This window comes from Triplophysa rosa, linkage group LG21, assembly GCF_024868665.1.
Source record: "Triplophysa rosa linkage group LG21, Trosa_1v2, whole genome shotgun sequence".
NCBI classification, from domain to species: Eukaryota; Metazoa; Chordata; class Actinopteri; order Cypriniformes; family Nemacheilidae; genus Triplophysa; species Triplophysa rosa.
Genome location: NC_079910.1, coordinates 17,016,922 through 17,033,571, shown reverse-complemented (window position 1 = coordinate 17,033,571; position 16,650 = coordinate 17,016,922). Strand labels below are relative to the sequence as shown.

Sequence of the window (16,650 nt, the reverse complement as noted above, 5' to 3'; positions counted from 1 at the left end):
ACACATTTACGTGAAAAATATGTTCTCGTGTTACTGTCGGCTGAAACTCATCTCTGATACTGGAGTCCATTACAACACGATACAAACATGTCAAGTATTTTTAAGCAGAAGTGACTTTTGAAAATGATGTTGGTGTAATTTAATGCAGTGAGGTTTATTATTATATCCTAATTTATACCTCACATTTACCTTAAAGGGATAGTTCACCCAAAAATGAACATTCTGTCATCATTTATTCACCGTCTTGTCATTTCAAACCTGTATGACTTTCTTTCATCCGCAGAACACAAAAGAAGATATTTTAAAGAATGTTGTAAACCGGCACCCATTCACTTGCATTGGTTTTGTGTCAATGGGTCCCAGCACTGTTCATCAAAATCTTCTTTTTGCTCTGCGGAAGAAAGAAAGTTTGCAAGGTTTTGCAAAAATACCATGTAAATAAAATGATGCAACAATAGAATATGGACTTCAAATACTGTAAATTTACAAAAACGTGATATTACTGTCGTACTATGCAATTAAAAAACACTTTTTTCTTGTATACCAGCAGGGAAATGTGTTCACACCTGTTCTCTGGCCAATGCGCCGCAAACATAAAACATCTATTACAATCATCTAATGGATACAGAGAGAGGACGCCATGAAAGAAATACTGTAGCTGTATTGACCACTTTCTCATAAAGCCGTAATAGAGTGCACAGTGAAACCCCAAACTCATCCTGTCCATCCATGTCTGAGAGCTCAAAGCCACTAATAAACACAGTTTACTTACAAAATGAAGATTGGTCGTTCGGTGCGCAGAGCTGCTTATCCTGTTCTGTGTGCATTTTTCATGCTCTTCTTGAGTGTGTTTTGAGAGGCAGACGCTCTCTTGGAATGAAAGACATGGTCACACTAACACACATATGCACGCACACACTGGGATATCTGTTGCGGAGCACACAAAGACGAGAGCTATTGAGGGTCTTCTCCGTAGATTACCCACATTCCCCGGTGACAGTGCTTATGGGTTGGGCGAAGTGTGTGTGTGTGTGTGTGTGTGTGTGTGTGTGTGCGTGCGTGTGTGAATCTGTGTTTACTGGGGGTAAAGTCAGCCAAGGCCAAACTATGTCAGCCAAAGCCGGGCACACTTTGTGGCAATCACTATGAGGGGAAGCCCTGGCAGACGGCACCACAATGGTAAGCCTGTGTCGCCCGGGCTTTTGTAAGAGGCCGCCACTTCATTTAATAGCCCACTAATGATGACACGAACACAGCCATCTGTGTGCACGGGGGTACTTCTTGAGCGGATACAAAGCGCGCAACATGAGAGACGGGCAGATTAAGAAGGTAATACAAAGCGGAGTTGACAAGCGATGATTATATGGGTCTTTGTCGAGTGCTTTCAATTGTTTTAGCAGCATTACGCAAATGAAATGCAGATCGTATTTGGAAAAGGGAAGAAATTAAAAGGGGGGTTATACGCAACTATAGACCGTTTCATCCGACGCGCACGCCGGGACTTCCGGTCTGTGTTTGGCTAGTGTCTAATAATATAACTAATTATATTTAATTTAATATTAATTAATATTATTTTATCATTATTGTATTAAATAAACGTTTTTCTTGAATGGGTCCTGTGGTTTTGACGTATTTAAAGAAACAGTATTGTACATTGACATCTAGCGGTTGAGCGTGGTATTGCAGTATAAATTCAAAATATTGGAGAGGCAAGTTTAGCCAAGTAACGGTTCTCGGTTTCTTTTGCTTGTTATCAGAAATAATCTCCATGCACTCTATTGTTTGTGAATGTGAACCGGAAGTTAAGGGCAGTCCACGAACGTGCGCATGTGCATTGAAGTTTGTTTATGTTGTCAACTATTCTGGAAAAACACTGTACAGTAAAGATAAATTTAATTGTCCATGGCTGTACACCTATTTTACATTATTTTGTTCGTTTGTACAGGTTCCGTTACTGTAAAATCTAAAAAACATATTCCATAACACAATATGCACCTGACAATAATTTTAATGTAACGGATTAAAATATAGAACAATGTAAATCTTCACACAGGCGAAAGCAGATCACAGCTGCACTATCACACAGACACACACATAATCCCTCTGCAAAATTTAACACGCAACTCAAATGAATAATTATTATTAATAATATTGTTAAATTACTAAATTAACCTTTTCACTAACCAACAAACTGCTTGCACTTATCAAACACACAGTACATCTAGCACTTTTTATCTGCCTGTCAATATATGTCAATATAACTGCAAAAAAAAAACTAAAATATTTTATGAAATAAAATAAAGTTCAAGTTTACTCAAAGTTGCTAGCTGCCTTGTTGTTAAGTGTTATTCACCATTTGAAAACAGTTGCATTAATGCAGTGTTTCTCCACCAGGAGAGGAACTTGCAAGGGCTGACTTCAAATAATTTAAAATAGGACATTAAAAGACCTTTAACACCAAAAATCAAGGCATTTCTCAGTGTGTGGTTATTTCTAAAACATATCACGTAGTGAGGATCACTCACTCATTCTTTATTTATATTTTTAGATAATATAACAGCAAACTCATTAAAACAATGAAATAACACAATTGTAATTGTAGGAATTATGTTGTGACAGCTTCCAAAATAAATGAACTCTATGTTATATTTTAGCATCTTCAAAGTTGTCACCCTTTGCCTAAAATATGAAAAACCGTGAATCACACAAGTCAGCATTTTGCAGCTTCTCAAGGTCTCAACCTAGAACATTTTTTAAACAGCATTGAAGAAATTACCATCTATCCAGGACTCACACTGGCTGCTTTTTATCTATTATTTGGTCCAAGTAATCCATTTAAAACATATTTTTTATAATAATTTCGTTTTCTAATAAAATACATTAGGAATGTTGGCAAAATAAGTCATTTCAAACTTGTAAACATACACCTTGAGATTGAAAGACTTTTTAGATCATTAGAAACATTTTTGTCAAATATCCTAAACTTTTGACTGGTGGTTTATATCTTTAGTTACGGCCAAGTGTCTAGAATGTTTTACTGAGTAGAAATTGCGAGTGGATGGGCCTTGAAGTTAAAGGTTGAGATCCACTGCTTTAATGGCACCTGCAACATTAATTTAAAAACTGTATCAATCCTTTAATTCATGTTGAGTGGTCAAAATAATAAAGAATAGTGAAAGCAGTTGCACAAAATAATTCATTTAATGCCACAAGATGGAGCCAGTGAGTCCTAAATAAGAATAACTGAACACTAGATTTGTTTTTACTAATCATGCCTAATGTTAATGTATAACTCATTCTGACAACATCAATATGCTGAAGAAACCAACAAGAGCCTGAACTGAGTTGTATCCAATCTTAAGGTAACAGTGATCAGATTATGCAACAAAATGAAAAAACCTAGCTGTAATAATCTTCCTATATATCCAAACATCCCTTGTACATATTGAGATGTCCATTAGGATCCTTACAGTAATGGATAGATTCTTTTGTGTCTGCTAAGCCTTATTGAACAGTTTTAAAACATGTTGTCAACCTTAAAGGGAAAGTTCACCCCCCCTAAAAAATTGTCATCATTTATTCACCCTCAAGTTGCTCCAGATATGTATGAATGTCTTTGTTCTGATGAACGCAGAGAAAGATATTTGGAAGAATGCTTATAACCAAACAGTTCTTGGGCACCATTGACTATACTAGGAATCAATTGCTTCATATTTGTTCTATTTGTATTGTTCTACAAAAGAAGATATTTTGAAGAATGAAAGCAAACAGTTCTGGGGCACTTTTGACTACTATTGTCATTGTTCCTACTATGGTAGTCAATTGTGGCCCAGAACTGTTTGGTTACAAGCATTCGTCCAAATATCTTTCTTTGTGTACATCAGAACAAAGACATTTATACAGATTTATAGGGGTCATATGGCGCGAACACATATTTTTCTGTGTCTTTGGTGTGTTATAAGTTTCCCATGCATGTATTAGACACGTAAAATAGCAAAAATGAAAGTGTGGGAACAAAAGATGCATTCTATCTAAAAGCGAATGCTCAACCAGACCTGCCTGAAAGGCCTCGTGTAACCACACCCCCACAAATCTACGTCAGTTGGTGGTATGATTTGACTAAGACCGCCCAAATGTATACGCAAGTAAGGTGGGCGTACCTGTCAGCACAATTGAAGAGGAACCTGATGTTCCAAATATGGTAAGAGGCGTACATTTCCCTCACACGCTTGCAGTATTTGACCAATCACTACGCACTGGTTAACTGGCCAATCATAGCACACCTCGCTTTTCAGAGTGATGAGCTTTGTAAAAAATCAGCGCGTTTCAGAGAGTCGGGGCAAAGAGGAGATGCAAACATGCACGGTATTAAAATCAAAGAAGCGTTCGTAATACAGCAACACATTGTTGAGAGAGGGCAAACAGCATATAGCCGCTCTTTAATGTAGATGTACTGTATTGTGATTTTATCCGATGATGTTGCGTTTATAAATCAGAATTTTAGCAGTGGTTAAAGTGACTGCTGGTGGCATCCCGTTGTAAAATACAGCCATGTTCAGACTTGACTTCTTTTTTGAAGCTGCTAGCATCTGTTTTACATTATAATCCTATGGAGTAAACCGTGTTTTCAAAAAACGTCCCGAGCGCTTTTTTAAACGCCAGCGCCGGCGTCTTTTTCTGCAGCTCAGAGCGTCTTTTGAGGTTGAAAAAAGTTCAACTGTTCTGAAAAAAATGCCCGACGTCAAACTCCTTTTTCACAGCTAACCAATGACAGAGACCTGTCGTTTCCATAACAACATGCGAGGAACGTGATTGGTCGAGAAGGCTCAAGCTCGAAAAAATAAAATGGCTGCCGAAACGCCCGTTTGAGCATAGTTTTGTATAAATGTAAGTTTAATTTTCACTTTCAACAACTTCTGATTGCATTTCTATTGAGAAATTAGTATTGTAGTGTTTAAATATGTGATTAGTAATTGCACTGTTTATAATTCAAATAGGCTTCCGTTACGCTGCCTGTGTTTCTCTGGGCTGCCTTCTTGCGCGAAGTCATGGCGTTCGGCTGCTATTTGTAACCAAACGCTGCATGCTTTTTTTTTACTAAAAAAGTGCTTTTGTCAACTTTTTCTTGTCAAAAAAAGTGCTAACACTAACACGATGTGATGACGTCACAAATATGCTAATTAGTTTGTGACGTCGCCAGCGCCACAAGTCTGTCAAAATCCTATGGGAAATACTGATACACATTGCATTACATCTAAAATTAACGATAATATTCGCTTTAGCCATGTCATATGACCTCTTTAAAACAACTCGAGGGTGAGTAAATGATGACAGAACTTTTATTTAGGGGTGAACTGTCCCTTTAAAAGTAGCCTATTTAAAGTTTTAGAGGCGAAATTTTAATGATCTCATTTTACAGATGTTTAATGTTATTCCCTGATATTTTTCATTCAAATCCCATTTTTAACTATTTTTTACTTCCTAAAAACCACACAGAAACATGCAAACATGCATTGGCCTACAAACTCATTCTACCGAAGTTCTCATTTGTATTTCAGTTTACTTTTCTGTCACTGGGACTAAAAACAACCCAAACCGAGCTCCAGATTTCCACTCACCACACTTACATAACTCCAGCACTGTAATTACCCAGATACAAGAGGAGATACTGTGACAGCAGGGTGTGTGCAGGCAATGCCTGATGGGATATTCAATTACTCCGAAGACTACTGTAGTACATTGCCCACACGCTCCTGGCATTTCTAAACCCACCCGAGCATCAAAATGTGAAGGTCAACGCTGCTTCATTTGTTTCTGGCAGCTGGACTCCATCTGTCGGTGTAAACGCATCGTAAACAATAAAGGGTAAACTGACATCTAGATCACAAAGCAAAATCTTGACAGCATAAATCCTTTATCAACATAAGTCACATTTAACAGAATATTCTGTATGGTCTCTTTTCTGTAAAGTGTCAGAAACCTCAAGACAACCGGTAGTTAAATGGAGAAGTGTTATCTTAAAAAAAAGCTTTTGAAAAGTCTTGCTTCAAAAGTTATGACGTCTTGAGTTATAAAAGAGCGTCCATTGAGTTCAAATGTTTCTTAGAAAAATTAACCATGGAGGACTTATTACCATTTGTGCATATCCAGCATTATGGATGTGACATTTTCAGTCTAAACTATATTGATAAATATAGTTTACAGATATATTGAATCATCCGTTTATATTTTACTAAACCCATGATGATAGTCCAGACATCAGAAAAATATTAGTCTACATACGAGTGAGTAAAATTCATGTGACAAAAAAGAACGCACGTTTTTAAGAAACAACATCAACAACAAAATCTTGGTGTGCTTTTAGTTTCGACGCTCAAGTTCGACAAACAAATTGCTTCAGTGGTTAAATCAGTTTTGTTTTCATTTGCTTCGTTTAGTCAACGTTAAATCTTTTCTTTCAAGAAAGAACTTTGAAACTGTGATTCATGCTTTTATCACCACACGTCTGGACTATTGCAACTCCATCTATTATGGTATTAGCCTTTCTTCTATTGCGCGCCTGCAAATGGTTCAAAATGCTGCGGCCAGGCTTTTGACTGATACAAGAAAGTTTGATCACATAACCCCTATCTTGTCCTCTCTACAGTGGCTCCCTGTAAAATATCGAATTGATTTTAAAATTTTACTGTTTGTTTTTAAAGCCTTAAATGGTCTTGCTCCTGGGTATCTCTCCGACATGCTTAGTTCCCACTACCCATCCAGATCACTTAGGTCGGGTGACCTTCGTCTGCTCGTAGTTCCTAGGGTCGGGTTAAAACATCGAGGTAACAGAGCTTTTGGTATTGTGGGCCAGACTCTGGAACAACCTTCCGGTAGAGCTCCGAATGGCATCATCCCTTACTGTGTTTAAAGCAAAATTGAAAAATCATTATCTTACCTTGGCTTTTTCATCTCCTTTATAGTACTGCTGTTTTGGTGCCGTTTTATTTATTTCCTTTTTAATTATGTTGTTGTACAGCACTTTGCTCAACCTTGTGTTGTTTTAAATGTGCTTTATAAATAAACACTGAACTGAACTGAACACACTTTGGAGGATTTTGTGGATTACTGTAAAATGCACAAACCAGATGCAATAATACCCAACAAATGGAGAAGGGATGCTTCTTAAAACACTAAATAGTTATTTTATTTTCATTTTCATGTCCCCGTTTATGAGGAATTTGCACTTTTCAGTGTGAATGTGAAGTGTGTCAGCCAGCAGAGGGGGCTTACCGTCTGAGAGCAAACACACACACGGCAGGGTCACGAAGCAGCTCTGTTCCTTTAACTTCTCACCGCCGTACATAGTTTTGACTCACTTCCCTCATCGCCCCACCCCAGACCTCCTGTACTCAGATCTGACACAGACCCTCCACCGCTACGTGTGTAAGAAACCGAAAAAGCTCTTCGCATTTCCACATTCGTGCTGAGCTTCCGACTACAACATCAGAGCACACCAAAGATCACAACAGGTAAAAAGATTTTCACTGTTTTTTGGTCACACCCACATGCTTTCCTTTCTCTGGTATGTCGGTTCTCTTAATTTATGTGCGGTTCTTGAGGTTGTAACTATTTCAGGTTGTTAAAGTATAAAATTGTGTGTTTTCCTGAAATTCTTTTGCATCTAACCATCAACTTTTTTTTGGTTCTGTGTTGAGCTGCACAAAAAAAAAAACACTTCAATAGAGTAAAAACTATATTTATTCATTTGAGAGTAGCCTATAATCTAACATGTACACTTTGATTCATTTATTTTACAGTGATTTCGCAAACTAGTGACTTTTCTAATCTTGAATCAGGAATGCGACCAGTCTGGTCTTGTTGAGCAAACTAGACGAATAACAGGATTCTGAAAATCATTCAGTTTGAGAAATATTCTTTGGAAAAATTAAGCCTGGAATCTAGTTGAAAAGATTAAACTGTGTGAGGAAATAGCGATTTACTGACATATTTATATTCTACACAAAAACATGATCATACTACACATGTCACAAAAGGCTGTATCTGTCTGTTTTAACAGATTGTGCGATTGTTTTGTAACACTTTGCGTGTGTGTAGAGAGGGAGTAACTCAGTACATGCTGTAATAGATTGTGTGGGCTAGCTTGTACACTTTTCGCTCATATTGTGACTGGCGTTAGCCATATTTGGACACCGCGAGAAGTGTGAAGCACATTTAATCAGATTGAACACTTTCCATTGCTGTATTAACTGTATCAACCTGCTGGTGACCTTCTGCAACAGCCTTACAGAAAAGCTTTCACCAACAAAAAGCTTTCGTTCTGAGTATTTTTAACAAACTTGTGTTTAAACGAAGACTCTCAGTGGCTGTGTGCCGAGTGGTGTTTCCTCACATCCCTGATGACCCAACATGTTTGGAGCCAGGGGCCGCCGCTAGTATTTAGACTAGACACTGCAGAACTATGAATGTCTCATAGACGTCCAACAAGACCTTTTATGGACAAATCAATGAGACATTTCCCAGCAATTACAGCAGATCAGTGGATAATAAACTGCTGCAACAGGTTACTACTGTACTTTGATTTGGTTTTGCTTTATCCCTAATGAAAACTAGATTGTAAAATGCTATGCTGAGGTGTTTGTTTACCTAAAATATACATTTGGTCACCATTTATTCAACCTCATGACTTTCTTTCTTTCTTGTGGAACACCAAAGAAGATATTTTAAGAAATGTTTCGGTGGTTTTGTGTTGAATACAATGGAAGCCAGTGGGGGTCGATGTTGTTTGGTTAACAATGCTCTTCAAAATATATTTTGTGTTCTGCAGAAGATGGTCATACAGGTTCGGAACAACATGAAAGTATTTTGGGTGGACTCTCCCTTTAAAGGGGTTTCAAGTCTGTATACATTGTTCTGTTGAACCCAAAGGAAGATATTTGGAAAATGTTAGCAATTTTCAGTTCTGGGACATCATCCACTACCATAGTAAGAAAAAGATATGGTATATTTTTTTGTTCTGTTGAACACGAAATGAGATACTTTGTAGAATTTCTGTTCTGGAGCACTTTTGACTACCATTTAACTTTTCCTAGTCAGGTAGTCAGGGATGCCCCAGAACTGAAAATGACTAACATTCTTCCAAATATCTTTCTCTGTGTTCATCAGAACAAAGACATTTATACAGATATGAAATAACACGAGGGTGAGTAAATGACAGAATTTTCATTTTTGGGTGAACTATCCCTTTAATATATCTGAGGGAGGGATTAGTTTTGATCCTAAACACTTGGAGGAATATTTGGAAAACAGGCAAATATGCCAAAGCAGCAAAGTTCAAGCTGTGCTCTGGAATCAGAGCACAGACCAAATGTGCTTTTGTATCTGTTTCTCATCCAATTTTGGCATAAGCAAACTTTAATAATGAAGTCTTTTCTGGCTGTATGAATACCACACGTTATAAATAATTATTTCCATTTCATGACACTAAATGCACTATAGTATTGTGCAGAAGTTTTAGGCATATTAGATTCCCCCAACCCCCCCCAAAAAAAGGTTTAAAGTCACCATGAAACGGAAGTTGCGATTGACTTGTATCATGTTGCGGTTTTCCGTATCATGACGTACAGTATGTCCGATTGAAACGGCTTCTGAAATTAGAAAAAATGTAGGGCGGGGTTTATTTTGACCTTCCCTTTTTGATTGGTTTGTTGTAAGTTTGGCCTGGAGGGGAGGGCTAAAAATGCCTGGCCATTGGACAGTCAGTATAGTCCGACCTCTTTTTTGTTGCAGACGACATGTGGTGAAGAGTGGTTGATGAGAGGGGAAGAGGAGCTTAACGTTTTTGATTAAAGATTACAAGATTAAAGATTACAAAAAATAATAATAATGGTGTGCACAGATAAATCATTTATAATAATCACTGGAGCGATTTTAGTCTCATTAATTATTCACACATAAAACACGATGTACACTTGCGTAGCCAGTTTCACATGCATAAAACCTAATTCACGTGCACAAATTATATATGTACATTCACAAAAAACAATTCACGTGCGTAAAATAAAATTATATTCTCATAAAATATGTTTCACAAACGCTTAATACAATTCACAGACGTACAACTGTGCACAAATATTTCGAAAGTTTAAAATGTACAAGTTTATCATTGAATGTGAACGTGCAAATCGTCACTCACGTGTGAATCGCCCTGGATTTGTGTGTGTGTGTATTTTGAGACTCTCTTGGCAGCGCTGTCCCTCCCACTTGGGTTGTCATCCTGTTTAGCCAATCAGATTCAACCTTACCATTCAACCAATCATAATCGTGGATAGCACAGAACTCGAGGAGCACTAGTGTTAGCACTAAAGGCTCGTTTGTACAGCTTCGCTAATCTACTCTCCGAGCTGTGATGCTGTATTAAAACATAATAAATCTGTTTTTATTAATTTATTTTGCAGAAAAAAAGTATGAAATAGTGAGTGAACATGACCACTTAAAACTACACAACCAGCAGTCACTTCCACCGAACTGCTAAAATCCATCTGGGTAACAAACTGTGCCTGATAGATGAGATGTGTTCATGTTTGTATGTCCATACAATGTATGTTTTAAAGGTACAGTGCGGGATGTTTTGTATGGTCTATTAACAGAAATGCAATATAACATACAAAACTGTGTCTTTAGATGTGTATAAAAACCTTACGTAATGAAAAGTTACGTTTTTATTACCTTAGAATAAACCAGTTGTATCTACATAGGGAGCGGGCCTATCTACATGAATTTGTTATGTTGCGCAGCCATGTTTTGTACAGTAAGCTCTAACGGACAAACAGCTCTACAGAGCGCGTTTCGTATATGTTGGTCTTCGTGTGTGTTTTTAGACGCAGCTTGCGTCATCACTGAGTTGAAGACGCACAAAGTAGTAAGTCGTAGTACGGAGAGGAGGAGGAGTAGTCGTCGTCTAGCTGAAGCAATTGATTGTTCTGTCTTAGAAGTTTTGATAAAATGGAGGACCATGCGTATTGTGCACAAGGCCGACAGAGCGTGAATCTCCGTCGTCAAAGAAGCGCAAACGTGATGCTGCCAGACGAATTAGAGACAAACGGCGGCAGAAATCCAGGATAAACATCGGTGTATCTATTACCAGATGGAAGGCACTGTTGAAAGACAAATGTTTTCAAGGCGACGCCGAAGTTGCCTGTTTTCTGCTAGACTGGTAAGATAATTCAACATTTCAATGTTTCCACTTTTTCAATGTTTACCAAACAACTGTTTTGTTGAAACGGTAACGTTAGCATTTTATACAAATGGCCATATAACCTCCGAATAATAATGTTTTTCCGTCCCTGCGGTACGTACTCCGGTTGTTCCTGACTTTACAAAGGGGGAGACAAACGTCTACTAACTTACACCTAACTGCCTATGTCGCTGTCAGATCAAACGCTTTGAACAGCGTTGCTATTTACGATTAGCTAACTTTAGTTACTTCACTACTCTCAGCGTGTACTAGATAGCACGCAAGAAATATATCTAATTATAGAATTGTAACAGTAACTTTCGCAATAGAATACATGTTAAATGATTAATTACGTTAATATATTGCCTTACCTTTGAAAGAAAATCGTTGCTTGTATCACTGCTATCCGCTGTCTCAGTAGACGACATCTTTTTTTACTGTTGCGGCCACCGTCGTATTCGAAAGGGAGGGGTGGCAAATGACTCAGAGATTCGTTGCAAAACTATAATACAACGCTAGTGGCCGCTGATTTTCAAGAACTGCGCCTTTAAAATGAAAAAGGGCAAACAAGGACAAAAAATACTAGTTCTTGGAAACATTGTTTTGATGGGCGCATAGATTTGTAGCTAGCCGCCTTTTGGAAAATATCTCGCTTAAGGGGGCTGAAAAATCACTAAATTGGCAACACAGGAAGTAAGTCAAACTGCGCAAAAGGTGCGCAGAGCCGTTTTCCTTGAGCCTGTGCTCTCCGGTTTATGATTGGTTGAATGGTAAGTTGAATCTGATTGGCTAAGAGTACGACAACCCACGTGGGAGGGGTTGCGCTGCCAGGAGAGTCTCAAAAAACACACACACACATCCAAGGGATTCACACGTGAGTGACGATTTGCGCATTCACATAACACGATAAACGTGTACATTTTAAACTTTCGAAATATTTGTGCACAGTCGTATGTTTGCGAAACGTACTTTATGAGAAAATAGTTTTGTTTTACGTACGTGAATTGCTTTTTGTAAATGTATATTTATACTTTGTGCACGTAAATTAGGTTTTATTCATGTGAAACTGTTTACGCATGTGCATCTTGTTTTATGCGTGAATAATTAATGAGACTAAAATCGCTCCATACAACACTGTGTAAAACACTTCGAATTTTCCTCTTTGATTTCATGGTGACTTTAAAATAATCCAATGTTATATTCATGAATCTAATGAATACGTGACTGTGCATACACGCATGAACACAGTCAAGGATGAAACCTACTGTGTTGTGTATCTTGCAGGATGCCTCTCGGAGGGGGAAACAAATGTGGCTGCTGTCAGAAAACCGTGTACTTTGCAGAGGAAGTGCAGTGTGAAGGGCGAAGCTTCCACAGATCCTGCTTCCTGTGCAGTAAATTCTCTTTCTCATTTTCCTGTGTATTAATAACAGAAGATAAGCTGAGCATCCAGAGCAGTTCACTTCATTGTGTTTAACCGTGTTTACCAAAGGCAGACACAATTTCATATCTCATATGAAGATATTAAACTGCTTTTAAAAAGTCATTTTCTCTACAATGACAATACTTTTTTGCAGATCTGTACTTTAATGGTCATTCAAAAGTAAGCTATATACGTTTGAGCGCGAGACAACAATTAAATGTTATACATTTGCTCAGACACTTGTCAGTATTGTTTGAACGCGCACGCCTACCCTACAATTAAATACTACTTAACATTTAGACCATTGCCTAAATTTAATCAGCATTTAAGAACGTCTCACCGTTTTTATTCCTGTTTAAAAGAGAATAGTCACAGACTCCTCCGTTTGGCGTGGGGTTAAAACAGGTGCGTGTTCATCACGAGGCGCTGCGCAGCCGGCTCATCGTATGAAATCAAAGTATCGCGAGAGTTATTCGAGAGCATTCGGAGCAGTGTGCTTTCGCGGTACTTTAATGAGGCGCCCGCTACTTTAGTTTCGCGGATCAAATATTATTGTCTCCTACAGTAACAGTCGTTTTACTATCATATTAGTCGTAAGATTATTTTAATACAGTAGAGTAAGTAAGACTTTTCTGCTTTTCAGAACTGTATTCATGCTCATTTCATACTGTTTCTCTATCGCCCTCTGCTGTCTGAATTTACAATTCACCGTATGGCACGCAGTACTGCTGCAATAACAGACACAGACACACAGTCTGCAGAAAAATACATTAAAGCCCACTTTAATGAAAAACTCATACAAAGAAAGACTGCAAAGAGTCTGATAGATGTGCTGGAGCTCACAATTTAAATGCATTAAATTAGAACAGCAGAATCTATTCATCTACACTAGAAGAGATCATCTTCAAATACTTTTTTGTTTTGAATAAATAAATTAATCATATATTTGAAAAGCATCGAAATAATAAATGTTCATAACAAAAAGAATATAAAACACAACGACAATACTGTGTTAAAAATACATCTTTCAAGGTTAGCTGCATTAACATCTAGCTCTGCTTAATCTTTACGAAACCAGAAAATATACTGTCTGCAGAAATGTTGACAAAACATTTCAGAACAGCGTTCCTTTTTTAACTGTGCTATTTATTTTGTGCTATGTATTTGTTATTTAGGCCTATGTCTTCATCTTTCCCATTTCAGTGGTGTGCAGGAAAAATCTCGACAGCACGACTGTGGCCACGCATGAGAACGAGATCTATTGCAAAGCCTGTTACGGCAAAAAATACGGGCCCAAGGGCTACGGGTACGGCGGCGGTGCTGGAACTCTGAGCATGGACAAAGGAGAGTCGCTGGGCATTAAACCACAAGAGTAATGAACCTTTTTATTTACCTTGCTTTAATCTAATACTCTTAAACTGAACTCGCTGACTGTGTTCTATTTCTCCTGACGGCAGCACTCAGCAGCACCAGCCGACCAACAACCCCAACACATCCAAGTTTGCCCAAAAGTTGGGTGGCTCTGATGTTTGTCCACGATGCAGTAAGGCAGTTTACGCTGCTGAAAAAGTCATAGGGGCCGGAAATGTACGTGAACAAATGAGAATCATACACATTGAATAATACGCATGTGTTTTTGAGTAAATCTCAGTCCTAAATGCCACCCTTAGCCATCAGTCCTGAACCCCTGGAGATGGCTTTCAATGATGGACTGTTGTTTTTCTCCGTAGGCATGGCACAGGGAATGTTTCCGATGTGCTAAGTGCGGTAAGGGGCTCGAGTCCACAACTTTAGCCGACAAGGATGGAGAAATTTTCTGCAAAGGCAGAGTATCCGATCTTACACACACTCATATCTAGTCTTGTCTTCTGAGTTCTCTTAACATGCTCATTTTGTGCTCTATGCAGGTTGCTATGCCAAACATTTTGGACCAAAGGGTTTTGGATACGGTCAAGGGGCTGGTGCGCTGTCACACACTCAATATAACAGCCAAACACCGCACATTCCTTAACCACGAGCCTGATGTCTTCAAACAGTCCGTCAAGAGGAAATTAAAGTCGCAAGCACAAGATGACACATTCCACATTTCAAAGACCTTGTACACGTCTTGATTTAACTCTAGAACATTACCAAACACTTGGAAGAATGTCAACTATGAAAACAAAGCATGGGATTAACGCTTAATCTACTAACCTAAAATGCTCACTTCAAATTGCAGAGATTTAGTGGAATTTGAGCTGTGCTTTCTGCTTAGATGTGTTGTCTGTTCTGTATAATGGATGGACACACACACCAGTACTAAAGCCACATGCTTGTTTGAGCTTAATCACTGTAAAGAATGTTCCCTTCAGTTCTATTCACATCATGAAAGATGACATTCCTTGGCTAAAGATGCACCAGGTTCAGCGGTTTTATACCTCTGTCAATGGAAAAATATCACATGCGCTTTGCATAGGAAGGAGGTCAAATACAAGTTAAAATATGTGTGTTGTCTTTTTTTATTGGTGTCCATTACATTCAAACATTTTCAATTATTAAAATATGATGTAATTTGTGCATGGGATATATTTAGTGGTAGCACTGTGGCTCAATGTGCTTTGCTGATCCCGTTCCCCTCTCTCCACCCTACAGCTTCCTGTCCTCTCCTAATATACTGTTCCAGGGGCGGACTGGCCATCTGGCGTACCGTAACGTATGGGGCTGGAACGGAGGCGGTGGCCGCTAACGTATGGGGCCGTAACATAGTCGTTGGCCGCTTAGACGGACGTGTTATAAATGCGAATGCACGCAACTCGAATGCAAAAGACACGTATGCCAATTGATGACATGCAAGGTTTATGACCTAACAATCCTACTATGTCAAAAATGTATTCAGTTTCACTGAAACATACGCAATCTGACACTTACAGTCATGTCACTTCCCCTCGGGAAGTCCCTGATAAAACATTTTGTATTGGTGTAGGGAACATTAAGTCGTTCTAAAGAATATCAAAGTTCTGAAGAATGTCAAGCTTGCTACTGAAATACTATCAAAAACATGGTTATACATTTCTTTTGCTGGGTTTTTCTATTAGTTTTACATATTTGACTTGAATTTTAACTTCACCCAACTACTTCCCTGGACACAGCACTTATCCAATGATGTTTACCCAAATTTAAAACGCAGTTTACTTAGAAGAAATACCAAACACATTTTACAATTAGAGACAAGAAAAAGGTCATTACAGAAACCTAAATAAGGTCTATAAAAGTTATTGAATCCACCCCTGTCACCTTACACTTTAAAGTGTGTTTTGAGAATGTATAGGTTCAACACATACAATGACAACAGAACCAAAATAAATTGTATGTGTGGTATGGCACTCTTAAAACCAAATGGGTATGAGTTTTTGAGTTGGGTTTCACATGTTAACAAAGGAGAAAGATGGCCCTCTAGTGGACAGAATGCAGAATGTGTTCTCCAGCGTTTCAGCTATGAAAGGAGAGCCGATATTTCGCACCAACAGTGACTTTTTAAGATGTTCATCATTCCATTTCTATTGCGTCAATGAGGTTTACATTATCTAAGAATTTCGCTTCCCGTCATTCCTAAAAGAGAGAGATGCAATGAAACATGGAGATAGGCTACTTCTTTCAACCAATGTTTTCTACCATGCATCCAAAAATTAAACCTTTCGTTTGTTTTAGATCTGTAAATGTATCGATTGATTTTGTCAATCAAGACAAAATACAGAGAGATGCCGATCATTCTAGATGAGCCTTTATTCAACTTTACGGCGGTCCAGCAGTGACGTCATTTTGGAAGGCACATAGCCTATTATAGGTCCCACAGTCAAAAGAATGAATAAAACTTTCCAAAAACCTTTATACTGTAAAAATGTAAAAACTTCTGTTAAAAAAACTGCCTTAAATGTTGAAGTGAAATCAAACTGACTTTAAAATTCTAGTCGCATTTTATAAAGCTTATAAATTAGGTTGAAATTAATTAAAT

General features: G+C 38.1%; 1 protein-coding gene across 1 annotated transcript; it reads left to right on the top strand.

Annotated features, from left to right (window-relative positions):
* The first annotated feature begins 7,380 nt into the window (after positions 1-7,380).
* On the top strand, positions 7,381-15,213 carry csrp1a (cysteine and glycine-rich protein 1a). The gene is made up of 6 exons (XM_057320084.1): positions 7,381-7,511; positions 12,521-12,630; positions 13,863-14,031; positions 14,117-14,246; positions 14,390-14,483; positions 14,567-15,213. The coding sequence occupies exons 2-6, from the start codon at positions 12,522-12,524 to the stop codon at positions 14,668-14,670; spliced, it is 606 nt and encodes a 201-aa protein (XP_057176067.1). The 5' UTR covers positions 7,381-7,511; position 12,521; the 3' UTR covers positions 14,671-15,213.
* The last annotated feature ends 1,437 nt before the right edge of the window (positions 15,214-16,650 follow it).